This window comes from Enhydra lutris, unplaced genomic scaffold (assembly GCF_002288905.1).
Source record: "Enhydra lutris kenyoni isolate GAN:26980312 unplaced genomic scaffold, ASM228890v2 scaffoldscaffold26, whole genome shotgun sequence".
In the NCBI taxonomy this organism is placed as follows: domain Eukaryota; kingdom Metazoa; phylum Chordata; class Mammalia; order Carnivora; family Mustelidae; genus Enhydra; species Enhydra lutris.
This window is the reverse complement of record NW_019154110.1, coordinates 21,416,229-21,440,297: the sequence shown is the minus strand read 5'-3', so window position 1 is coordinate 21,440,297 and position 24,069 is coordinate 21,416,229. Positions and strand designations below refer to the sequence as shown.

General features: G+C 55.5%; 3 protein-coding genes across 10 annotated transcripts in view; 2 read left to right on the top strand and 1 right to left on the bottom strand.

The window, feature by feature from the left end:
* Positions 1-10,828, top strand: part of LOC111151498 (acyl-CoA synthetase family member 2) — a 34,987-nt gene extending 24,159 nt beyond the window's left edge. For all 6 annotated transcript variants that reach the window (XM_022509520.1, XM_022509516.1, XM_022509518.1 and 3 more), the window contains 10 exons: positions 160-255; positions 402-559; positions 853-944; positions 1,228-1,304; positions 7,793-7,900; positions 9,088-9,239; positions 9,821-9,962; positions 10,070-10,180; positions 10,345-10,413; positions 10,683-10,828. In XM_022509520.1, the coding sequence (XP_022365228.1) occupies positions 160-255; positions 402-559; positions 853-944; positions 1,228-1,304; positions 7,793-7,900; positions 9,088-9,239; positions 9,821-9,962; positions 10,070-10,180; positions 10,345-10,413; positions 10,683-10,733 (1,056 nt within the window). In that variant the 3' untranslated portion in view covers positions 10,734-10,828. The remainder of the gene's footprint in view (positions 1-159; positions 256-401; positions 560-852; positions 945-1,227; positions 1,305-7,792; positions 7,901-9,087; positions 9,240-9,820; positions 9,963-10,069; positions 10,181-10,344; positions 10,414-10,682) is intronic.
* Positions 1,852-5,983, bottom strand: LOC111151500 (chondroadherin). Its single transcript, XM_022509522.1, is given in 5 exon segments — positions 1,852-2,239; positions 2,466-2,611; positions 2,882-3,045; positions 4,866-5,908; positions 5,911-5,983. Coding segments are annotated over 4 exon segments (1,422 nt in total). The 3' UTR covers positions 1,852-2,239; positions 2,466-2,469.
* Positions 10,829-13,027: 2,199 nt separating the features above from the next.
* LOC111151727 (radical S-adenosyl methionine domain containing 1) lies at positions 13,028-23,705 on the top strand. Of its 3 annotated transcripts, XM_022509891.1 has the most exons (10): positions 13,028-13,254; positions 13,631-13,764; positions 13,882-14,086; positions 16,666-17,031; positions 17,214-17,277; positions 17,718-17,865; positions 18,016-18,070; positions 18,417-18,520; positions 18,707-18,856; positions 23,261-23,705. In XM_022509891.1, exons 1-9 carry the CDS (start codon positions 13,111-13,113, stop codon positions 18,822-18,824), a joined length of 1,338 nt encoding a protein of 445 aa, XP_022365599.1. In that variant the 5' UTR covers positions 13,028-13,110; the 3' UTR covers positions 18,825-18,856; positions 23,261-23,705. The 3 variants fall into 3 exon arrangements, with proteins under 3 accessions (XP_022365599.1, XP_022365601.1, XP_022365600.1); XM_022509893.1 differs by lacking the exons at positions 18,707-18,856; positions 23,261-23,705 and having other exon boundaries at positions 17,718-17,809; positions 18,417-18,505; XM_022509892.1 differs by lacking the exons at positions 18,707-18,856; positions 23,261-23,705 and having other exon boundaries at positions 17,718-17,809; positions 18,016-18,484.
* Positions 23,706-24,069: the final 364 nt, after the last annotated feature.

Here is a 24,069-nt window from a genome sequence, read left to right as displayed (position 1 = left end):
CGTGCTGAGCCTTTGTGAATGCATGGTCAATGAATGAATGGATCTGGGGCAATAGTCGCCGTCTCCTGACGCCCCATTCCAGGGCTCTCCCACCCGGGGCCCAGAGTGGGGAAGGAGATAGGGAGCGGGAGGCCAGGCATCACCTGCTTGTCTTAACAGGGGACAACAGGCAGACCCAAGGGGGCCACCCTCTCCCACTACAACATTGTCAACAACTCCAACCTGATAGGGGAACGGCTTAAGTTGCACCTGAAGGTGAGGGGCCTAGCCCAGGCCTGCGAGGGGGTGGGGGGCGCTTGTGGGGCGGGAGGTACTTGTGGGGCTCCCCCTGCTGGCTAGATGAACTGGTTCCTGGGCCTTTGGGCTCCAGGATAGAACCGGCTTCCCGCCTCCATCTCCAGACACCTGAGGAGACACGGATGGTCTTGCCCAGCCCCTTGTACCACTGTCTGGGGTCTGTGGGGGGCACAATGGTGAGCTTGATGTATGGCACCACCCTCATCCTATCCTCTCCGACCTTTGATGGCAAGAAGGTGCTGGAGACCATCAACAAAGAGAGGTGGGCATCAGTGGGCAGCCCCCCCTTCTCAGGGTCTGATGAGACCCTCCTATTCCTGACTCCTGGGCCCTGATCCCTTCTGGAGATGTCTCCTCCCTTCAGCCCAGAGAAATGGAGACCAGGGGTAATGGGGGACTCCCAGGGGAGGACCAGTTCCTGCCTCTGAGAACTTTTCCTTGTTTCCCACTTATGCAGCCTTGGCCCTTACTGCAGGTTCAGGGTGGGATGGGTGAGAAGAGGGAGTTCTCTTCCCCTTCCCAGCCTGATTTTGAGACCTCCCCCACCTTACACAGAGGCTCCTTCCTGTATGGCACCCCCACAATGTTCGTGGACATTCTGAACCAGCCAGACTTCTCCAGTTATGACATCTCGTCCATGCGTGGAGGTGGGATAGGGCCAAGGGTGGCCAGGCCAGGATTGGTCTGGTGAGCTAGATATATGCCCAGTCTTTTGTTTAGGGGCAACAAGATCACTGTAGAAAAGTGGGTGGGTGGGAGGCAAATAATTAGCATCCCTGGACACCAGCCCAAGGCCAGCTGCCAGCTGTAGGAGTAAGTCCAGGGTCAAGGGTGAGAGGGGAATGTTCTTCTCTAGAAGGAGCTATAGGGGAAGTGGGTCCACTGGGCCTGGAGAAGCGGGGAGCTGTGTCAGTCCTCTCTCTGATTCAGGTGTCGTTGGTGGGGCCTCTGCACCCCCAGAGCTGATCCGAGCCATGATTGACAAGCTGAACATGAAGGAAATGGTGGTGAGTGGAAGGAGGCTGGGCTGCGGCTATGGGCAGGGCGCAGGCTGGGCTGGGGTGAGAACAGACTGGTGGGTGTGGGGATGGGTTCAGGCCAGATCTCCAAGGAAGACCCTCTCAGCTGGTCCTCATTCCAGAAAGCAGATGTGAGAAAGTCTGACCTCCAGTAGCTGGTGAATCACAGAAATAGGTGACAGGGGGCCACCTGGGTGGCTCCATCGGTTAAGAGTCTGCTTCTGCTCAGGTCATGATCCCAGAGTCCTGGGATGGAGTCCTGCATTGGGCTCCCTGCTCAGCGGGGAGCCTGCTTCTCCCTCTGCCCCACCCCCCAGCTCATGCTCACTCGCTCGCTCTCTCTTGCAAAAATAAATAAATAAAATCTTTAAAAAAAAATAGGTGACAGGGGAGTAAATATTACATATACATAAATTTATATTTATGAAAATCTGGGAAAGAAGTGCAGCATGGGAGAGTATGCGGCAAAGCACCAGTGTCCTGCTAGAGTGTCCTGGCAAGTGGGGGGACCGGGTGGCTGGCGGAGTTGGGGTATGGGCTTATAGACTCTTTCGGGAACGAGGGGTGGGGCAAGAATCTGATGTTTGTTTCCAAATGGAAAGGGGAGCAGAGGGAAGGAAGATTCTGGAAGGCCGGCCATCCTGATGGCCACCCTGTTTTGGTTCTGAAGGACTTGGGGTCTTGGCAACAGCTTCTCTGAGAGGAGCCGTGATGTGGGGCCAGGCGTGCTGGAGCTCTCACTGTCAGGTGGACCTGGGTTCGTGCTGGAGCGCCCGAGTCCCCCTGCCAGGACGTGTCTAGATGTGGACAGCTCTGTGTGCCAGCAGAGGCTGTGGGGAGAAGGTGGGGGTCAGAGGTGGGAAGGTCAGTAGTTTCTCCAGCTGAAGGCAGAGGCCGGTCACCAGGACCGGCTGGGTCAGGACCTGTAGTGAGGCAGAGTTTGGTGTCAGGAGCCCGACAACCCAGAGGAGGCTTGCACAGGATGGTGGGGGTCCCGGGCGGTGTCATTTTCCCCCTTAGAGGGGAGCCCAGCCCTCCCCTCCTCTCTCTACACAAATGGGGGGTCTGCAAGCCCCTTTGTGGGGACACCCTCCTCCCTTGCTGGAATCTCCGAGAAGGGAACGGGGAACCTGCCCACCTGTCCCCCACCTGTTTAATGGCGGCCAGCTTTCTTGGACCTCTTAGTGGGGAACTTGCAGCCGCGGAAAGCGTCCGTGTTACGGATATGCTGGCCTTTGAACTTGGCGGGCGAGGCACAAGTGGCATCAGGGCGGGAAGTCTTGGCTTCCAGCCACCTAGAGAGACAGAGAGTCACTGGACTTGGGGGAGAGATATGGGAGTGCGGGGGGGAGGGGACGGCAAGCCGAGGGCCAGGACGGACTTATCTATAGGGTGGCCTGGAACCGTCATCTTCAATGTGACAAGCTCCTAGGCTCCCACACCTACTAGGTAGCAGATCTAGGATATATGACCCAGATGTTTCCGTGCGGGGCCAGGGTATCTCCGCTCTGTCCCCTGAGAGTGGGTTCCGGGGCGGGGGCCATGAGGAGGGGTGTTGTTCTCACCTCCGAAGACCCCGGAGCTGGCAGGTACACTTCCAGGGGTTGTTGGTAAGGGTGAGGGTCTCTAGGCTGTCGAAGGGGAAGTTGGAGGGCAGCTGGGTCAAGCGGTTGTTCTCCAGGTGGACGTGTTTCAGGGTGGTCACACCCAGGAAGGCACCGTCAGAGAACTGGGGAGTGAGGTGGACAGGAGTGAGCACCCCAGCCCCAGCCAGGGTCCAGCCTCTCCCAGCACTATGGTCCCAGAGGACAGGGTCCTTCCCTGGACAGAACCAGTGGTTCGGCGAGGAGTTTCAGCACGTCTAGGTTCTCTCCGATGATCTAATCCATACAACCCCCTATTGACATAGGTGCTGGTGTTTCCAAAATGCAGATGGGGTACCGGGCAGGGAGTCTCTTGCCCAGGGTCACACTAGCGAGTAAACAGTAGCCGCAGGACCACACCCAACTCCTCTTCCCCTGGCACCACGCTCCCTGCACAAACACTGGGACCGGGGAGGCAGCCAGAGTTTGGCTCCAGCGGCCTGAGTTGGCATCTGGTGAAGCTGGTCAGTGTTTGGTCAGATGGGCAATGAGCCCAGGCTCCCCGCAGTCCCAGGGTCCTGGGACTTCCCCCAACTCTGTCCTCACTGCTCCCTCCCCCACTGTTTGCCAGAGGCTATTTGTGGAGTCTCCTTGGTGGGGCCTTTGGCCCGGCTGGATGGCTCCAGAGGAAACATTCTATTGGGGCCCACATCTTGGCCCAGGCATCACAGTCCTGCCTGGCCTCCCCTGCCCCAGATCGGTCCCTGCTGTCCTGCTCTGCTCCCCACTAAAAGCCCACTCTGGCACTGGTGGGCCACGGGGAACCCTGACTTTATTTCTGGAGGGGCCGGGGCTGAAGATGGGTGGGCTCCATCCACCCAGACAAAGGTTGGCAGCCATCCAGGTATGGTTCTGCCCTCGTCCCTGTGTCTGTGGCTCAGGGAGGGGTGTGCAGTTCCCTGGAACAAGACTGCTCTCGTGACGGTCTTCTACACCTTACCCTGGTCCCCACCCAAGCCTCCTGGCCGAAGCCCCTGTACCAGAGTGATTTTCCAGTCCCAAGGAGGGATTCTGCCCCAACCCCAGGCAGAAAAGACTGAACAAGGCTGTAGCCAGGAGATGGGTCTGGTGATCGGGGTGGCCAAAGAGTTGTCCGTGGTCTGGGGGACACTGAGGCACAACCAGTCTTCTCCACAGAAAGACACCTGGAGTCTTAGGCCAAAGACTGACAGTGCTCTGTGGCTCCCGCCTTTGCCCCTTCACAGAGCCCCTGAGTGCCATTCCTGCACCCTGGGGAAGCCCCTGTTTCCTGGGCCCCCCTCAGTAGAAATGGACCTGGGAATGCAGTGGGGTGTGGATGTGTGTGAGCAGGAGGAGAGGGAGGACATTCACCAGAGCCTCTGGGGCACATGGAGGAGGTCTTCTTCCTGGGGCTGTTTGCTTTCCCCTCACGCCCTGGCCCCCGACCCCACCTCAACAGGCACAGACACTCCCCCCCCCACCAAGAACAGGGTCTCTTTGTGGGCCTGATCTGCCCAGCTCCTCTGGTAAGCTTCTCAATAAACAAACCTTCCTTTATGGGGTGGTAGGATTACTGGAGACAAGAAAAACACAGCAGAGGAAGGACAGAAGGCCCAACAGGAAGAGGGGGCTCCTACCCACAGCAGGGGGGTTCGGGAGTACTGGACATGCCTCCCAGGGGCCACCGCTGGAGCCAGGTCTGTCTATAAGTAGGAACCCTCGGAGGGTAGGGGCTGAGACTGAGGACAGGGAAAGCGGGACAGGATTTAGGGTGGGGATGAGGCCGGATGAGGTACAGAGGCGGCTGAGCGGCTCGCCTTGGAGACAGCCAGAGAGACAGAAGCAATGTTAGGGAAGAAGGGATGGTGCCCAGCTGTGGCCCCAGATCCACGGGGCCCCTTGGTGGAAGAGGAGCGGGGGCGGAGCTCGGCGGCCAGCGGCTCACCTTCTCCAGGTTGGTGTCGTCCAGCCACAGGGTCTCCAGGTACCTGCCGAAAGACTGGAAGGCACTGTCAGGAATGCTTTTCAGGGGGTTGTGGGACAGCTTCAGCTCCTCCACTACCCGCAGCTTGCTGAGAGCCGCTGAGGGGTAGCTGGACAGCTGGTTGCTGTCCAGGTGGAACTTGGCGAGGTTCTCCACATCATCCAGAGTGCCGGGCTGCAGCGAGCTGAGGGCATTTCCGGACAGGTAGAGCCAGCGCAGATCCTTGGCGCCCTGGAAGGCGCCGGCGCGCAGCTCCCGAATCTTGTTGTTACTGAGCTGCAGGATGAAAAGGTTGACCAGTGGGGAGAGCAGCCCTCGGGGCAGCTCGGTCACCTTGTTGTGGTCCAGGTAGAGGTAGGTGAGCTCGGTCAGGTCATCGAAGGCGCCCGCACGCAGCACGCGGATGTCGTTGTGGGACAGGTACAGGTAGATGAGCTGCTTGAGGCCCCGGAAGGCACCGGCAGCCACCTCGCGGATCTGGCAGTGCTGCAGGTGCAGCGACACGAGGTTCGGCATGGCCCGGAACGAGTTGGCCGCCAGCACCGGGAAGTTGTTGCGCTGCAGGTTGAGCAGCTTGGTCTTCTCAGACACCTTGGGGATCTTCTGCAGCCCCACCTTGTCGCAGATGACGTGCTGCAAGTCGCTGTGGCAGTGGCAGTTCTGGGGGCAGGCAGCCAGGGCCGGCAGCAGGCCGGCCAGGAGGCCGAGGCTGAGCAAGAGCATCGGTTGGGCCATGGTCAGGGACACCTGGGGCCGGGGCCTGGGGGGCAGCGGCGGCGGGGCGCGGGCAGCGGCAAGTCCTCGGCACTCTGGGCTCCGGCCCTCTTTATACGGTGGCCCTGACCGCAGCCTGCCGCCGGAGCCAGCTCCTACGTGGAGCATCCAGGCCACCGGGCTTAACTCCCTCCCGTCCGGAGATGCGCCCCCGCCCTCTACGGGGAGGGGCGGGGCCCTGCTCCCAGCTGGCGACCGTGCGGGGGCGGGTCCGTGACCCCCGAGCCTCGCCCCGAGTCGCCGCACCCTTTCTCCCTGCGCTCAGATCCTGCCTCCCTCCCAACCCCCCCACCTCCTTTCCCCATCCTTTGGGGACTGAGGGTGCGGGTGCGTCCAGAGTCCCGAGTTTACACTAGAGAGAGGAGGCGTTCCGGAACTGACTTGTTTGCTCCAGTTCGCGCCCCCATGGCACCCCCCACCATGCACACTCGGCGCGGCGCCCTGGCCCCGGGGAGGGAGGAATCGGGGCGGGACAGCCGGACACGAGTCTCGCCGCGGTCGGCAGGCCGGCGGCGCTTTAATGGCACTTCTGTGCGGCGCCCGCCGAGCGTGAGAGCCGCGCTGGCGGCGGGCTCCCCCTTCCGGCTGGACAGCGGGCCAACCCGAGGGAAATGGGGGCTCCTTCCCCTCCGCAGCTGCTCTCTGGCCCCTCTCCCCCAGCCCAGGGCTTGAGTTTCTGTCCCCTGCACTCTATCCCGGTTTTCCGCGGTTGAAGGCTAACCCGAAATGTGGAAACAGGGGCGGGGAGTGGGGGGCGTCCCTCAGAACTCGCAGACACATCGAAGACCGCAGGCACCGAGTGGGGACAACTGAAGGAGTACAGTCGCACCATCTCCCCCTCCCCACCAGTCTCCCCGCCCTTTGTCTCCCTAAAATACCTCCCTCGCCTCATCCCCACCCCCAGTGGTCAGGACCTGCCCCTGAGGGGTCTCTCAGGGTGGCGGCCAGAGTGGCGCCAAGGTGTACTTGGCAGAGGCCACACCTGGGCAGTGGCCCCAGGACTATGGGGTGGGGGGGGTCAGATCCTGGCTACCAGGGACCAGCCCTGGATGGCTCTGGTCCTGTGGGCAGCCCTGCCCTGGCTGACCAGGTCTCTGTGTGTCCACTTGCCAGCCACCGTGTCCGGATTCCTGTGGAAAGAGGAGGGGAGGCAGGCAGAGTCTGAGCTCTCTGCTGCAGGGTAGGGGTTGTTGTCTGTGTTTGAGAGGGGGGAGGGGCAGGGCCAGCCCTCCCACCGCCCCCCCCCACAGTGTGCCAGCTAACACAGAGGAAACTGGGGGGGGCTGGGAGGTGGAGGATGGTCAAAGGTCTGTTGTCTTTGCTGATCAGGAGCCTAGAATACAGGGTAGCTAGCCCCTCTCCCAAGCTCCTTTTACCCATTGCCTCTGGGTGGGGGGGGGCGGTCATAGTTGGCTCAGAACATTCCCTGGTGGTATTTAGGCTCCTCCAAGGCTGGCTTCTGGTTTTCTGCTGATCAGGACGTTCCAACCACTAGAAGTGTTGGGTGGGGAAGGTGCCACTGGCTTTTAAACACTCGATTTGGCTAAATTTTAATTTTGATGGAAGTAAACTTACAGGAAACTCTCCAAATCTGGGGGATCACCCACCCAAGCCCAGGCATTGTCCCCCAGTTTCGGGTGGGTGGGTGGATTGTATCTTTGCAGGTCCCAGCTGGGCCCAGGCAGGCTGGCTTTCTCATCAAGTTTATGAGACCTTCAGTTTGGAAGGCAGGGGTAGGGGATGTTGTGATGTGCGATCAGGAAGGGGGTGCGAAGACAGCCTGGGCCTGAGGGAGAGAAGGCTGGGGCATCGGTAACCCAGGGAGCCATGGGCTCAGGCCCATGGCTGCTCCAGGAAGCAGAGAGACGGCACTGGCTAGTGGTTTCCCTGCTCTCGGTTTTAATTCAGACCTGGGGCCCCAGCTCGTGGAGCTCATGTGCTCAGCACTCTCGTACCTCTGTCTCCGGATCCCTGACCTCTGCCCAGATGCCCTGTTTCTCACCACTCGGCTGCTTTCCTCTTTCTCCCGGGTTCCTTCCCATTCCCCTAGGGTAGCTTGCCCTCCCCTCTGCAGTCTCGGGGCTCCCTCCAAACACCCTTTTCCGATCTTCTAGGTGGCTTACGGAACCACCGAGAATAGTCCAGTGACCTTCCTGAACTTCCCCGAGGACACTGTGGAGCAGAAGGCAGAAAGCGTGGGCAGAGTTATGCCTCACACAGAGGTGAGCCCCAGCCCCAGCCTTTCAGACCCCACGGCCCATCCCTCAGCTCAGGCACATCCCCTGGGGACGTTTATTGCCTTCACTTAGAGACACCACCTCCCCCCTCCCCCAGCTGCAGGGTCCTCCTCTGGCCTGGCCTGGGGCTCTTTCTGTGGGCTGAGGCCTGAGAGGGAAGAGCTGGGGCATTGGCTGAACTCCGCAGCCTCCCTTCCTGTCTGAGGTGTGTTTTTGCCAAGCCCCACTGTCTGTCTCAGGGCGGCCAGGACAGCCTCAAAGAGGAGCCAGAGCACAGCGATTTTTCCTACACAGCTCTTTCTCTCCCACATGCCCCCCCCCCCCCCCCGCCCCGCCCCGCCTTCCGTAGAGCTCCTCCATTTGCTTGGCATAAACACTCCAATTCCCAAGCAGCCTGTCCCTCCGAGGGCCCCTTGCACCTTGAAGGCTGACCCAGAGCATCTCTCCCTCTGAAATGCCCAGCCGTGGCTCCTTGCCTGCCCCAACATGGGTGCTTGAGGCCAGCCTGTGCCTGGTTTCCCCCGGCCCTGCTGGGGTCACTGCCCACACAGCCCTTCTCCAGAGGCTCGCCGCCATCCTGGTGCAGACCTCTCCTGCCTGCTCCATGGAGTGAGTGCGCAGCGACATCAGCCCCTTCCCAGGGGCCTGACTGCCTCACTGCCACTCACTGGGATGCCCACCTGCAGGACAGACAGGGGCAGGCGGAGTTCTCCCCATTTCTCAGATGCAGACCCCGAGGCACACAGACTAGGCTTTTCTTGCACATTGGCTGTGGCTCCTTTCTCTACTAGGGCTCTCAGACTCTGTCTGAGAGCTCTCTGTCTCCTCCCGTTCACATGGCCCGGCCACACCACCTCTTTGGCTTCTTTATTTGCTGCTTAAAGGGAAATAAGAGGAGACTCCCTTCTCTTCTGCACAGTTTGTAATTCTTCAGCTGACCTGGCCCTCCACAGGCCCCCTCTGCTTGCCCAGGACCTCCTCGCCTGGGCCCTTCTTCCAGCCCCATCCAGGTGTCTGGCTGGCGGTGGATCCATCTTTGTCTCCCTTCCCTGGATTGGGATGGGCAGAGCCGGGGGATATGGGGGTGGAAAGGCAAAGCCGTCCCCGAGGGCTCCCCCCACTCCCCAAGGTGAAGCGGCAGGAGGCCCCAGCCTGAGGCTGCTCGGTCCCAGGCCCAGATTGTGAACGTGAAGACGGGGACGCTGGTGGAGCTGAACACGCCCGGAGAGCTATGGATCCGAGGGTACTGTGTCATGCTGGGCTACTGGGGCGAGCCCCAGAAGACCGAGGAGATGATCGGACAGGACAAGTGGTACCGGACAGGGTGAGGAGGCAGCTCGGGGCTGCAGTGAGGCTGGGGCTGGGCGGGCAGGGAGGGGACGCAGTCGGAGGCTGAGCTGGAAACATGAAACTAAAACAGGGAGAACCGTGTCTGCAAAATCTAAGCCAAGACTCACTGATCTGTCCACGGAACAAGTTCTTCTCATGCGCCTCCCAGGGCTAGCGCTGTTCAGGATGCTGGCCGTCCAAGGGGAGGCAAGATGATGAGGGTCTGCTCTTACTCTCCACATGTCTAAACACCACGAGGACAGTAAAACAGGGTCAGAGGAAAGAAAGTGGCAGTGGTGGAGAGGGGCGCTTCTCTGAGACTGGCAGGGAGGGGGGTCAGAGAAAGCCTCTGTAAGGTGGACATGTTTGAACTGAGACCCGAATGATTAAAAAAAAAAAAAAAAAAAAAGCCCGCCATGAGAAGCATATATACAGAATGTCATGTTCATGCTATATCCCCCAGACTCTAGAGCAGTGCAAGATACACAGTAGGTGCTCAATAAATGTTTGACGAGTAGGGAAGCGACCCAGTTGGAGGAAGCAGAGGTGAGAGGCCATTCCTGGGCTTCCTCGCAGAGACATCGCCGTGATGGACAAGCAGGGCTTCTGCAAGATCGTGGGCCGCTCCAAGGATATGATCATCCGGGGCGGTGAGAACATCTACCCCACAGAGCTCGAGGACTTCTTTCACACACACCCGCAGGTGCAGGAAGTACAGGTGAGACACCCAGCCCAGGTGAGCCCAGGTGAGCCCAGGTGAGCCCTCAGGAGCAGGAACTAGGGATGGGTGTGGCAATTTCTAATCTCTGTCTCTGGTGGGGGAAGGTGGTGGGAGTGAAGGACTACCGGATGGGGGAGGAAATCTGTGCCTGCATTCGCCTGAAGAAGGGGGAGAAGACCACAGAGGAGGAGATCAAGGCTTTCTGCAAAGGGAAGGTGGGAGCCTCAACCAGCCTCAAGCTGATGTTGCTTCATTATTCAACCCTCTCCCTGCCAGCCAGCCAGCCCTTGGTCCCACTGTCCCAGTCTTCCCCTGCACCCCATCTCCCTAAACCCATGACCTCACCCACCCTCACGCTTTATCTCCCTCTGGTCTGCAGCTCTCCCACTTCAAGATTCCCCGCTATGTTGTGTTTGTCACAAACTTCCCCCTCACCGTCTCAGGAAAGGTATGTAAAGGGACCAGAGAGGGGCAGGGGGTCCTGGGGTCCTAGGTTCCCAGAAGGCCTAGATGGTCCCACCAATGCCTCCCTCAGCGGTGGGCAAAAGAGTCTGCCCAGAGGCTGGCAGTAGAGTGACCAAGTAGCTCATCCTTGTTTGTCCCAGTCTTTCCTGGCTTTACCCTAAAGGCTCCTCAGTCTCAGGCAAACCAAGCCAGCTGGTCACTGTTGCTGGCAGAGGCCCCAGCCTGGCTCTCACTCTGTGCTTTTTCCTCTAGATCCAGAAATTCAAACTTCGAGAGCAGATGGAACAACATCTAAACCTGTGAATAGGGGATTGGCGGGGTCCTCCCAGGCCCTCCCTGCCCTTCCCCCACATTCCCGCCTGTCTTTGTGATTTGACATAAAGAGTTTCTGTGTTTTCTTTGGTTGTTGGTCTCTTGCTGGCGTGCTGTCTTGGCAGCTGCTATGGGCTGGAGAAGGGAGGAGGCACTTTCAGACCTCCCATTCCTTGTCACGATGGTGCTAAGTACTCTAGCGTAATCTATCGACTTAATTTAATGCTCATTCAATCCCTTTGAGATACCGACCTGATTTTTTTTTTTTTTAAGGTATACTCATTGCTTTTTCACATTGTCCAATTGGTCCAGCAAGAAGTATTCCTTTTAAAACAATAAAAGCTGGGGCGCCTAGGTGGCTCAGTCAGTTAAGCATCTGCCTTTGGCTTAAGTCATGATCTGGGGTTCTGGGATGGAGCCCCATGTTGGGCTTCCTGCTCAGCGGCGAGTCTGCTTCTCTGGTTCCCTCAACTTGTGCGCACTCTCTCTCTCTCTCACTGCCTCTCTTTCAAATAAATAAATAAAATCTTAAAAAAATAATAAATGCTTTATTTTTTTCTTTTTTTTTTAAAGATTTTATTTATTTGTTTGACAGAGATCACAAGTGAGCAGAGAGGCAGGCGGGGGAAGGGGAAGCAGGCCCCCCGCTGAGCAGAGAGCCGGATGTGGGCTTCCATCCCAGGACCCTGGGATCATGACCCTAGCTGAAGGCAGAGGCTTTAACCCACTGAGCCACCCAGGTGCCCCAATAAATGCTTTATTAAGATAATATTGCATATACTATCCAATTCACTCATTTAAAGTATCTTACTCAATGTAGGTTTTTAGTGTATTCATAGATATGTGGAATCATCCTCCAAATCAATTGTTTTTCATTGAAGTACAGTTGACACACAATGTTACGTTTGTTTCCCAAAGTCCACTTTAAACATCTTCATCACCTTAAAAAGAAACTCCATAACCTTTAGTTATCATCCCACATTCTGTTATTCCCCTACCTACCCCCAAAACAACCCATCTTTTTTAAATAGATGAGCCTGGGGCTTCCTTGATGCGAGGTCAGATCGAGCATGCTGGAGCTTGACCCAAGAAACAAAACAGCTGGGTTCCTAAAGGAGCATCGGTTTCCAGCTCACAGAGGCCAAAACTTTCCTGCTGCTTTCTGTACTCACCTCCCAGTGTTTCTGCCCCCTCCAGCAGCAGCCTCCTCTTTACTTTTTTTTTTTTTAAGATTTTATTTATTTATTTGACAGAGAGCAAAAGAGGGAACACAAGCAGGGGGAGTGGGAGAGGGAGAAGCAGGCTTCCCACTGGATAGGGAGCCAGATGCAGGACTGGATCCAGGCATCAGGACCTGAGCTGAAGGCAGGCGCTTAATGACTGAGCCATCCAGGCGCCCCTCCTATTTACTTTTCAGAAAATCAGTGGAAGTTCAGGATCCTTCCAGTGCCTGGCGCTGTGCTAGATATTTTCATATGCATCTTCTCTTGAAATTTTCCCAACAACCCTACCAAGTAGGCACTATCCCCATATCACAAATAGTGAAACTAGAAACTCAGAGAGGTTCAGATTCTTACCCAAGGCTGCACAGCTGGAATTAGAACCCAGCTGTCTGGCTCCAAAGCCCATGATCTTTCCACTTTATCAAATTTCTTCAGGTGCTTGCTTCTGCAGCCTTTCACCTGCACCGCCTCTTTCCTACATACACCACCTTCTACTCTCCCAGTCGGTGGCCAGGTTGGGCGGATCCAGGAGATAAAAGCTTACTCTCCTGGCCAAGCCAGCTGCCCCTGGGAATTTCTGCACCTTCAGCATCCAACCCTTCTCCTTCCCCCACTGACTCCACGGCCCTCGCATCAGATCCGCAGCATAACACAGAGCACACTGCCCTGGTATCCAGCAGATACCTAATTAGCATCTGTCGCCCTTTGTCTCTTACTGGTTTGGCTCCCTCCTGTCTTAAGTATCTGTACTGCGACCCGGTTTTGTGCATCTGGATGTTCCCCAGTGCCCAGCCCTGAGCCAGGCACATAAAATGTGAAGGAACTGATTGAACGGACTCAGAATTCCTGGGTGGGTCGAGGAACTCGCCCTCGGACAGGGTGAAAAAAGGACCGCGGCTGAGCCCCGTCCCCGCCCTGGAAAAAGACGGACACGCGGCTGCGGAGAGCGCGTCGGTGACCGGCAGGTGGCGCCGCAGCAGCGAGGCCCCAGGCCCTGCCGGGACGTCTCGGGACGCGAGGCCCGCGGTCACCCAGCCGCTCTTCCTTCCGCCGGAGAGGCCCAGCGAGCCCGGCTCGGCGCACTCCCGTGCGACCCGGGCGCGTGTCGGCCGGATGTCCCGGCGCACCCGCCTCTCCCCGCCACAATGCGCGCCATGGCGCTCCCCGGGGCCCGGGCCCGCGGCTGCAGAGCCGCGGCCAAAATGGCCCAGAGGCGCCGCTACGCAGAGTACGCGAGAGGATCCCAGAGTCGTGGGCCGCCGGTCTCGCGCGCTGCGCTTTACGTGCACGTGAGTGGGGCGGGGGCGGCGGCGGCGGGCCAGAGCCCACCTGGCCGCCGGCGGTGCAGGAAAGCCACCCAGACTCACGAGGTTTGGGACGGGACGCGGTGCCCTGGCAAGAAAGTGCCCTGGATCAGAGACCTGAAGCCTTTGGTGCTCACCAGTTCCATGACCTTAACCGAGTGATTTCCCCTCTGAGCCTCAGTTTTCTCCTAATGAAGTGGGCATAATATTCCCTGTCCCACCTGCCTTGGGGAGTTAGGTGGCTTAGATGGTGCAGCCGCTGTTGATGACTTTGGGATGGGGATGTGTGCGACGGAACCCTACAAGGAGCCAGGGCCCCTGGGGTCACCCCTCGCCCCGCTCATCCACTCCTGCCCCCCAGTGGCCGTACTGTGAGAAGCGCTGCAGTTACTGCAATTTCAACAAATACATCCCCCGCGGCGTGGAGGAGGCAGCCATGCGGAGCTGTCTGGTGACCGAGGCTCGGACACTGCTGCGACTCAGCGGGGTGCAGAGGTCGGTACTGGGGCTGTAGGCAGGGTCTTGAAAGTTGTTTGAAGGGAGTAGCTAGGATCGGTGCTGGCGTCCCGGAGGACTCCCTCAGGTCTCATCTTCTTCCTCCTCTTTACCCAGGGTGGAATCTGTGTTCTTTGGTGGGGGAACCCCCAGTCTGGCCAGTCCCAGCACCGTGGCCGCTGTCCTGGAGGCCGTGGACCAGGCAGCTCACCTGCCTGCAGACTCCGAAGTCACACTGGAGGCCAACCCCACTTCCGCCCCAGGCTCCAGGCTGGCTGCTTTTGGGGCAGCAGGGGTCAACAGGTTGTCCATTGGGCTTCAGGTAATCCATCTCACCCACTGCATCCCAGGACACCCACACCTGCAGTGCTGTCTCTCCTCTGGTCACATTCATTAACTGGGCAAACATTAATTGAGCTCCTCTAGGTGCTAGGGCCCAGGAGGCAGGGGAAAGTGAATGGTGACACTTATCACTGCTTAATTGCTGCTGTGCTAGACCACAGGTTCTATGAGGCTGGGATCATGCATGCCTTTTTTTTTTTTTTTTTTTTTTTAAATCACAGTATTCCAAGTACCCACCATAGTGCCTGGCACATAGCAGACACTCAAAATTTTTTGTTGCATGATTGGAGACACAGGAGAAGGCGGGCTGGTCATCAGATCATTGAAGCATGGAAAAGGCTGCCGATAAAGGGAGTCTCAAGAAAAGGCTTTCAGAGTACAGCCCTGAAGGGCATCTCAGTCTGGTGAAATCCTGGACACCTTCCTGGAGGAGTTGATCTTTGAATGAGGAGGAAGACTTCCACGAGAGGGTGTGGGAGGAAAAGACACAGGATATGGAAGAGTCTTGCATGTTCTGGGGAGCTAGGAGTCATTCTGTAACTGGAGAGGCTGGAGGCAAGGCAGCAGGGTAGGGCCCAAAAGCCTTGAGCATCATATTAGGGAATTTGGGTTTTTGCCTAGTGATGATAAAGGACTTGTTGAAGGTTTTTAAGTAGGGGAGAAACATTCTTTTCAGGTTGACTCCTGGTATTTCCATATCCAGTATTGTCTAGTCTTCTGATACATCTACCACTTACCATAGAGTTTGGGGTCAGGGCTTTGTCCTGATGGGATATGCTGAAAAAGACTCATAATTTCTAAGCTGTTCTGGCCCCCAAATGCATATCTTAAATCTAATTGTGAGGAACCATCAGGAAAATCTAAATGAAAAGACTTTTTTGGGAGCGCCTTACTGGCTCAGTCAGTGGAGTATGTGACTCTTGGTCTCAGGGTCGTGAGTTCGGGCCCCACAGTAGAGATTACTTAAGTAAATAAACTTTTTTCTTAAAAAGACTTTTTTATGGTAAGAATAGATAACTTGAGATCAATCTACCCTCTAAACAAATTTTTTAGTGTACTGTATGGTATTAATAACTTTAAGCACAGTGTTGTACAGTAAGCCTCTAGAACTTACTAAGAGACATTTTAAAAACTGGCCTGTGTTCTTCAAAAATGTCATGTCATGAAAGACAAAGGGTGAGTATCTAGATGCAAAGAGATAAAAGGAACAATGAGAGCTAACTGCAGTGTGTGACCCAGTTGGATCCTGGATTCGGGTGGCAAAGGGAAGTTACTACAGTGGGCATTATTGGGACAGCTTTGAATATGACTCTGTATTAGATAATGGTGTCGTGTCAGTGTTACGTTTCCTGAACTCTATAATCGGACTGTGGTTATGTAAGAGAGTGTCCTTGTTCTTAGGAAATGCGCACTTGAGTATTTAGGGGTACAGGGGTACAGTGTTTAAGTTAATTACATGAAAGCCGCCACATTGCAAGTGCTCACTAGCATGTGGTCAGTGGCTCGCATATTCTACTACAATGTTCTATATCTGCAGTGACCTGTACAGTAGCCACTGACCACATGTCAGCAAGCACTTGGAATATGGTTATTAAAATTTAGCTAACTTAAAATTAAATAGCCACATGTGGTTAGTGTCTGCTGTATTGTATAGTGCAGACAGAGGACATCTCTGTCATCCCGGAAAATTCTTTTGGTCAGTGCTAGCCGATCACTTACTGCCAAATGATTCAACATTGTAATCACATCCGAGTATATTTAGAGACAAAGCAAATGTGGTGAAATGTTACTTGCTGAATCTAAATGAAGGTGTTTATGGTACTGGTCTTTCAGTTTTTCTGGAGGTTTAAAGTATTTTTCAAAAAGGAAAAACTTAAAAATACTCTTGGCTTTGGAGTCAGACAGTCCTAAATCCGAGGTCTTTGTGTGACCTTGGACAAGTTACTTGGCATTTCTTTTTTTTTTTTTTAAGACTTTATTTATTTATTTGAGAGAGAAGGAGAGAGCGAGCACACAAGAGAGCATGAGCGGAGGAGGGGGTGGATCCCAGGACCCTGGGATCAGGACCTGAGCCCAAGGCAGACGCTTAACTGGCTGCGCCACCCAAGAGCCCCTAACACATCTAAAGCTTAGGTTTTTTTTGATCTATAAAGTAGAGCTAATGTCGGAGGATTATCGGATACATTACATGTTGTTTAAAAACGCTTTGCGGGGGCACCTGGGTGGCTCCGGCTGCCTTCGGCTTGGGTCGTGATCCCAGGATCCTGGGATCACGCCCCGCATCGGGCTCTCTGCTCAGCAGGGAGCTTGCTTCCCCCCTCTCTCTGCCTGCCTCTCTGCCTACTGTGTGACCTCTGTCTGTCAATTAAATAAATAAAATCTTTAAAAAAAAAAAAAAAACGCTTTGCGCACAGTGAACCATAACCCTTGGTCATGGCTTGACCATGGCCTTCTGGCTCCCTGCTGCGTCCTGTGTATCTGTCCTCAGTAAGGTCGGTCACATGTTCCTGTCTGACTCTGAGCTGGCCTCTGTGCTTATACCGGACCCTCTTTCCTCAGTCCCTGGATGACACCGAGCTCCAGCTGCTGGGGCGGACACACTCGGCCCGCGATGCTCTGCAGACACTGGCAGAGGCGCGGCGCCTCTTCCCCGGCCGTGTGTCTGTGGACCTGATGCTGGGGCTGCCCGCCCAGAAAGTGGGGCCGTGGCTTGGGCAGTTGCGGACGCTGCTGGGCTGCTGTGACGACCACATCTCCCTCTACCAGCTGAGCCTGGAGCGGGGCACCGCACTCTTCACCCACGTGCAGCGGGGCACCCTTCCTGCCCCTGACCCCGAGCTCGCTGCTGCAATGTACCAGGAGGGACGGGCCATGCTCCGGGAGGCCGGCTTCCGCCAGTATGAGGTCTCCAACTTCGCCCGGAATGTAAGTGCTGGGGAACAGGCAGGCTAAGCCAGGACTGGAGAACTGTGGCCCTCTGGGGAGGGTGGTTTCTGCTGGCTGCTCTCCAGGCCTCAGCTAGGACCTTCTATCCAGGTGGCCCTTACCTTAGCAGAAAGGGGCCCACCTTCTTCACTCTGAACGGACTATTCCCTCCCTCCCCGCAGGGGGCGCTCAGTACTCACAATTGGACTTACTGGCAGTGTGGTCAGTACCTTGGCATTGGGCCCGGTGAGTCCCCCGTGAACCTGAACCGTGAACCAGAGAAGGGATGACTCAGGAGCGGAACGTCACGGCTGTGTGGTCTTGGGCCACTTATTAACCTCTCCGAGCTTCTCTTTCCTTCTGCATAAAGTGCAGCAACAAATAACACAAATTTTGTGGAGCCATTGAATACATATTTTGAGATGCTGGATGTAGTGCCTGGCACTGTGGTTCTCAGTTGTTAGCACGTTTATCAGAATTACCGGGAGGGCCTGTTAAAACGTGGATCGCTAGGCCCCACGGCCAGAGTTTCTGATTGGGCGGGCTTGGTTGGAGTAATTGACATGTCTAGCATATTAGATGATACCTGTCCAGGGACCACATCTTGAGAACCACTGATTCAACTCTGAGCTGGCAAGCACCCAGCATTTTGTGGCTACTGAAATGGGGTTGCTTGATGTTGCCAGGGGCCCATGGGCGATTTGCGCCCCATGGGGCCAGGAGCCACACCCGGGAGGCTCGGATCCAGACCCTGGAGCCGGATAACTGGATGAAAGAGGTGATGCGGTTTGGACATGGCACCCGAAGGCGCGTCCCCCTGGGCCGGCTGGAGCTGTGAGCATCTGAGGGGGGCCTGCACCCCCAGAGCCGTCCTGCCTTGCCCTTCCCCCCTCCCTTCCCATCCCGCATGTCCTTATATGTGTGTTTAAGTATGGGGGAGGCCTATGTCTCCTCTACAAGACAGGCTGATGGTTGTTCTCCCAGGCTAGAGGAAGTTTTGGCCATGGGGCTACGTACGGACGTGGGGATCACTCACCAGGTAAGGCGGTGGTGGGGGGCTGTGGCACACCACTTCCTTCTCCTAGGTCTTGCAGAATCCCTCTCCCTTCTGTGCATGCCCACAGGCACCGCAGATGCAAACCTAGTTCTCTGGGCCGGGCAGCTGGAGGTTGGCCTTGGCCCAGCCAGGGCCTGATGGGCAGAAATGCTGGGCAGGGTGGGGCCATGGTGAGGACCCTGGACTAGGGCCGCAGCCCCTCCCCCCCCACTCTAGATGGCATGAGTCATTGCAGAAATCCCTGTGCAGACCCCCAGACAGGGGACCAGAGTAGCCTGGCCAACTCCCCGCCATGGTCTCTGCACCCCTCCCCCTTCTGCTTTCCCAGCACTGGGGGCAGTTTGAGCCCGAGCTGAGCCTCTGGGACGTGTTTGGAGTAAGCCAGGAGGTGAAGGTGCTGCTGGTGCAGGGCCTGTTGCTGCTGGATCACAGGTGTGTCGTGGGGGGGTGGGGGGCAGGAACCAGGAGGCCCAGGGAGCCCTGACTACAGATCCACGGGCCCAGGAGAGAAAAGGACGGATGGGGGGGCGGGGGTGGCTGGGGGCTTCATACTGTTGAAGGGCGAGGATTGAAATCGGTAAGATGAAGCGGTCACACCCAGGCCTCTTGTTTTTCCAGGGGTCTTCGGTGTTCCTGGGAGGGTCTGGCTGTGCTAGACTGTCTGTTGCTGACCCTTCTGCCTCTACTCCAAGAAGCCTGGGCACAGAGGACTCCCTCCCCTGTGCAAGGAGGATGACCAGACATTCCTGTGTCACAGGACCACGCCAGGTGGGCTTTGGGGGCAGGGCTGATGCTCTTCACTAGCAGGTGCTGTCTCAGTGCCCAGACTTGGCATCCCCAGGGGCATGGCTACAGCAAGGTGCATGGGAGGACATTTCTGGTTTGGGAACTGGTATCAGGTCCACCCACCACCACCAGAGAAGGAGTAATGGATTCTGCAAGTACCTCTCGCTAGTGGGCTCTAAAGCAAATCCTGGCTGGCAAGAGATTCTGAGAACTCTAGCTTTCAGGCTTCTAGTCCCTACAACATAGGGCAGGGCATAGAGGTCCCCCTGGCGTGTGCTGGGGGGCCCATGCCTACATCCAGTACAGCGGCCTGCCAGACTCTGAGGACAGTAGGAAAGATCAGAGCAGGCCTTACCCTTTCTCTTTGGGCAACCATGTTATATCTGGGGTGCCAGAGCCTCAGGACCCTCCTGCGACCCCCCACTTCCCTCCCCTCTACACCCCTTCCCTCTAGAGAGTGAAGGTGGGAGGGAGCTAAGCAGGGAAAGGGGAGGAGAGAAGAAAGAATTCAGGAACACCCAGAGCCTGGTAATTTTCCCCTGGCCTTTTACCTACAGAAACATTTGCCTGGTTTTATTTAAACAGCCTAACAAACTCAGTGAGCCCGCCTTGACCTTGGTCTTCTTTGTCCAGCCTTCTTCCCTGGAGGGTAGAATCCTGCTTTGGGGGGCCGAGCCTTCGTCCAGGGCTGATTCCTTCCCCCACTGTACATTCCATTTTGAAAGATTCCAAGCCTACAGAAAAGTTAAAAGCACAGTTCAATGTAAAGCACATAGCCTTCGCTGCGGGGCGTCTGTACAGTCTGGAAAGAGTGAGCATTCGGAATGTCACCAAGGACATCTCCGACCTGTAAAAAGAGAAAAGAGCCATGTTTCCAGACGTTATGCTGAGCCTGTAGAGTTACTGACTGCTAAGTTCTGGCCACATTTACTTTACCTCTGAATAGCCAGCTCGCTCGCTCTTTCTTTTTCTTTGCTGCACCCTTTGAAAGAAAGGTGTAGACATCAAAGATTTCAGCTTGTATCTCTTAAGAAAAAGAACATTCTCCTGCATGACCACAGCCCGGCTGTCAACCTGAGAAAGTGTCCATTCATGCAGTGACGTCTGGTCCTTTTTGTTATTTCCCCCAAATGTCTCCAAAACACCATCAAGTTCCTTGGCCAGGGCAGAGGGTGGGGGGAGGGGTGGGGGGAGGGGGAAGGCCACAGGCTCCAGGGACATTTTATGCTTTACTTATGGCCATCACATATGTTTGGTTTCTTTTGAAAAAGCCTCCTTCCTTTTTGTTTATTTTTATGACAGTAAATTTTTCCAAGTGGAGGCCACTTGTCTTACAGAATGTCCCACATTCTGGGTGTTATCTGTTTACTAATGATTGGGTTAGGTAAAACAGTCTGGCAGGAGGTACACACAGATACTGTGTAGCTCAGGGTACACAATATAGCAGGTCAGCCCACTCTCAATAATGCTGATTTTGATCACGTGACGAAGGGGGGTGGATGACCAACCTGCCCGTCATCCAAGTACATTTTTCTTGGAAATGAATAGATTATTAGTAGGGTGATACCTTGAGACCAAATGAATGCCCTGTTCCCTAACAGTCACTGCGGCAACGATGTCAGCATTCCCTACTGATCCTTGCGGAAATCAGTGACTACACCAGGAGGTGCAGAACGTGCGTTCCTAACTCTAACACCCTGTCCACATTTGTAACTGCCATTCATCCATAAAAAAAGAGCTTTCCCCATTTCTTTCTTTCTTTTTTTTTTTAAGGGCTGAAACTCTTTTTTTTTTTTTTTAAGATTTTATTTATTTATTTGACAGAGAGAGAGATCACAAGTAGGCAGTGAGGCACGCCGAGAAGGAGGGGGAAGCGGGCTCCCTCCCTATGCGGGACTCGATCCCAGGACCCTGAGATCATGACCTGAGCTGAAGGCAGAGGCTTTAACCCACTGAGCCACTCAGGTGCCCAAAGGGCTGAAACTCTTAACCTAGAAATTGTATGCAGGGTGTATGTGTATGTGAGAGAGACAGACAGGGGTAAGGGGGAGAGAGAGAGAAAGAGAGGAAGGGGGCATTTTTCTGTGAAGAGGTTCTGTAACTTTCTTACCTTAGCATATCAAAGGGTCCTGTGATGTCAAACATAATTTAGTACCGGTGCTCATCGAAGCATGCTCAGTGCAGCCTCTGGCCGGGTGACTAAGGATGGGGTTCCCTGCATCCTCTCAGATGTGGGAGCACGTGCATTTCCTGGGCACCTAGCGGGTGTGAGTATCAGTCCTTCTCTGACCCTGCGGTTAGGTGGTTAGTGTTACTAGCTCTCCTTTATTCATGAAATATTCAGCAAGCACTAATGGTGTGCTCCGCTAGGGGCGGGGCGTGCAGAGAGGAATAAGACCCACCCAGCCCTCGAGGAACTCACTGCTGGTGTTGATAAATGGGTCGAGAGATAAAGCCCAAGGTTATCGGTAAAGATGGGCGGGGCGAGCTAAGCCTGCTGGGAGTTTGGTTTTGAAGGGCCGGGAGCTAGAAAGGGTGCCTTCGGGTTTTTTTTGTTTTTTTTGTGTGTTTTTACCTCCCCCTCTGGCCCTGGGGCAGCTGGAAGGGTGAGCTGTGCTCCTGGGAGGGAGGGGGGAACGGACACCTTTCTTCCCAAGGCTTCCCATGAGCTTGATACCCAAGAAGTGAGCACGGGCTGGGGCAGGTGCCCCATCAGATAACCTAGGCACACTCAGGTTTCTCCCAGCTGCCAGGGCTCGTGCTACTTGAGATGTCTGGGCCCTCCCTGCTGGGGCACCTCCAGAGGCAGGTGCAGAGGGCTTAGACAGGAGCCAGAGCCCAGTGGGGGCGGCATGGATCACCTTCTGTGACTGGGCCTCCTCCCACTCTCAGCCTCCTAGTCAGAATCTCTGGCAAGTAGAGCCTAAGGCTGCTAGCTTTTATTATTATTTTTGTTTGTTTATTTTTTTGAAATATTTATTTATTTGACAGAGATCACAAGTAGGCAGAGAGGCAGGCAGGGGGGTAGGGAAGCAGGCTCCCGGCTGAGCAGAGAGCCCGATGCGGGGCTCGATCCCAGGACCCTGGGATCATGACCTGAGCCGAAGGCAGAGGCTTTAACCCACTGAGCCACCCAGGCGCCCCTGTTTGTTTACTTTTTAAGAGAGAGAGATCGCAAGTAAGCAGAGAGGCAGGAAGGTGGAGTGGGGGGGCGGAAGGAGGCTCCCTGCTGAGCAGAGAGAGCCAGATGTGCGGGGCTGGATCTGAGGACCCCTTGGATCATGACCTGAGCCGAAGGCAGAGGCTTAACCCAGTGAGGCCCCCAGGCACCCCGGCCGCTAGCTTTTACATGTGGGCCAGTTTGGGAAGCGCTGACATTTCCCCCTTCCATCCTGAGGGGATGACGTTAGGAGAATCGAGGGGAACATGGCTCCTTTCTGACATGATTTGTTGGAGTGGGGTCCCCCCATCTTTGTCTTGGGCCTTCCATGGTTCATCCATCAGGGGGTTTCTCCTCTGCCCTAGTGAGGCTCTGGTTGTCATCTTCCCACCCAGCAGGCTGAGAGCACAGGAACAAATGAAAGGGGGACAAGAAGCCACTTTGGGGACGAAGTGATGAGAGGAGTTGGGGAAGTGGAGTATGTCTGAGTGTATGGTTACAAACCGAGGGACCAAACCTTCCATGGGCTCTAAGAGCCGTGTTACCAGTTTAAGCCTTAAACTGAGTTGTCCCCATCCCCAACCAGGCAGTGTGCAGTGGGCAGAACAGCGATTTTATTTTATGGTATTTTATTCTATTTTAGTTATTTTTTTTAAGTAGGCTCTATACCCAACATGGGGCTCGACCTCGAGACCACAAGATCGAGAGCCACATGTTCTACTGACTGAATCAGCCAGGCGCCCCAGGACAGCTCTTTTATTTTTATTTATTTATTTATATATTTATTTTAGATTTTTTTTTTTTAATGTATTTGACCCAGAGAGAAAGAGAGAAGGAGAAAGCAAGCAGAAACAGGGGGAGCGGCAGGCAGAGGCAGAGGCAGAGGGAGAAGCAGGCTCCCCGATGAGCTGGGAGCCCGATGTGGGGCTGGATGCGGGGCTTGATCCCAGGACCCTGGGACCATGACCTGAGCCGAAGGCGGACGCTTAACTGACTGAGCCACCCGGGCACCCCCCGCGGGGCAGCTATTTTAAATTTTCATTTTACACATGGGGACATTCAGAGAGATTCTTGACTCAAGTCGTGTGAGGAGAAAGTAGCACACCATGGTGTAAAGCTTCTGGACATCCAGAACTTTCTGCTACTTCGTCATTTCATAACAGGTCGGTTAACCTGTCTCTTAAATTAGGCAGATTTCTGACCGCTTTCTGGCCTCTGTCCCTCAGGCTTGAAGCTGCTGTGTCTGCCCGGCACCACGTAGCTGAACTTGAGGTGTCTGTTTTCCCTCCCGAAGAGGCACCAACAGCGAGGCCGTCCCCTTCCTGGGACAGGACTACATGCTGCAAAGAAAAGGACTTGAAATAATAGGATTGCTATGAAGTCTGTGTTTTTGGCTCCTGGCCCCCAGGAATTCATACCTGGAAACAGAGTCCCCAAGGGGACAGTATTAGGAGGTGGGACCTTTGGGCGGTGACTAGGTCATGAGGGTGGAGCCTTAGTTTTTCTAAAAGAGGCCCCAGAGGACTCCCCAACTCGCTCCACCACCTGAGAAGATGTGGACGTCTGCAAACCAGGACGTGGACCCTCCGAGGACCGGAAATCTGCCTGCACCTTGATCTTGGACTTCCCCCGCCTCCAGAACTGAGAAGTAAATAGTTATTGTTGAACACACCCAGGTTGTGTTACTTTTGTTACAGCAGCCCAAAGGTGCTAAGACAAGGGGGGAATAACTTGGGTGATAGGTTGCGTTAATTGTTCAAAATGTCTACTAGCCCTCCTTGAGTGCTGCTCCCTGAGGACCCACGGGAGAGGATCTGCCTGCCCTGTTGGACCTGGTTAGGGGGACTGTGACAGTGGCCTTAAACTGCTGTAGGAGCCCGGGGAGGGGTTGGGGTGTGGGTGGCACTATCTCCTTCCTCTGCCACAGAGGCCTGCCACGTTCGGGTAGAGACTGTCAGTCTGGGTCCCAGAGTGAATATGGGTGCCGATCACAACAGATAGAAGCAGGAGTGAGAAATCACCATTTTGTTGTTGG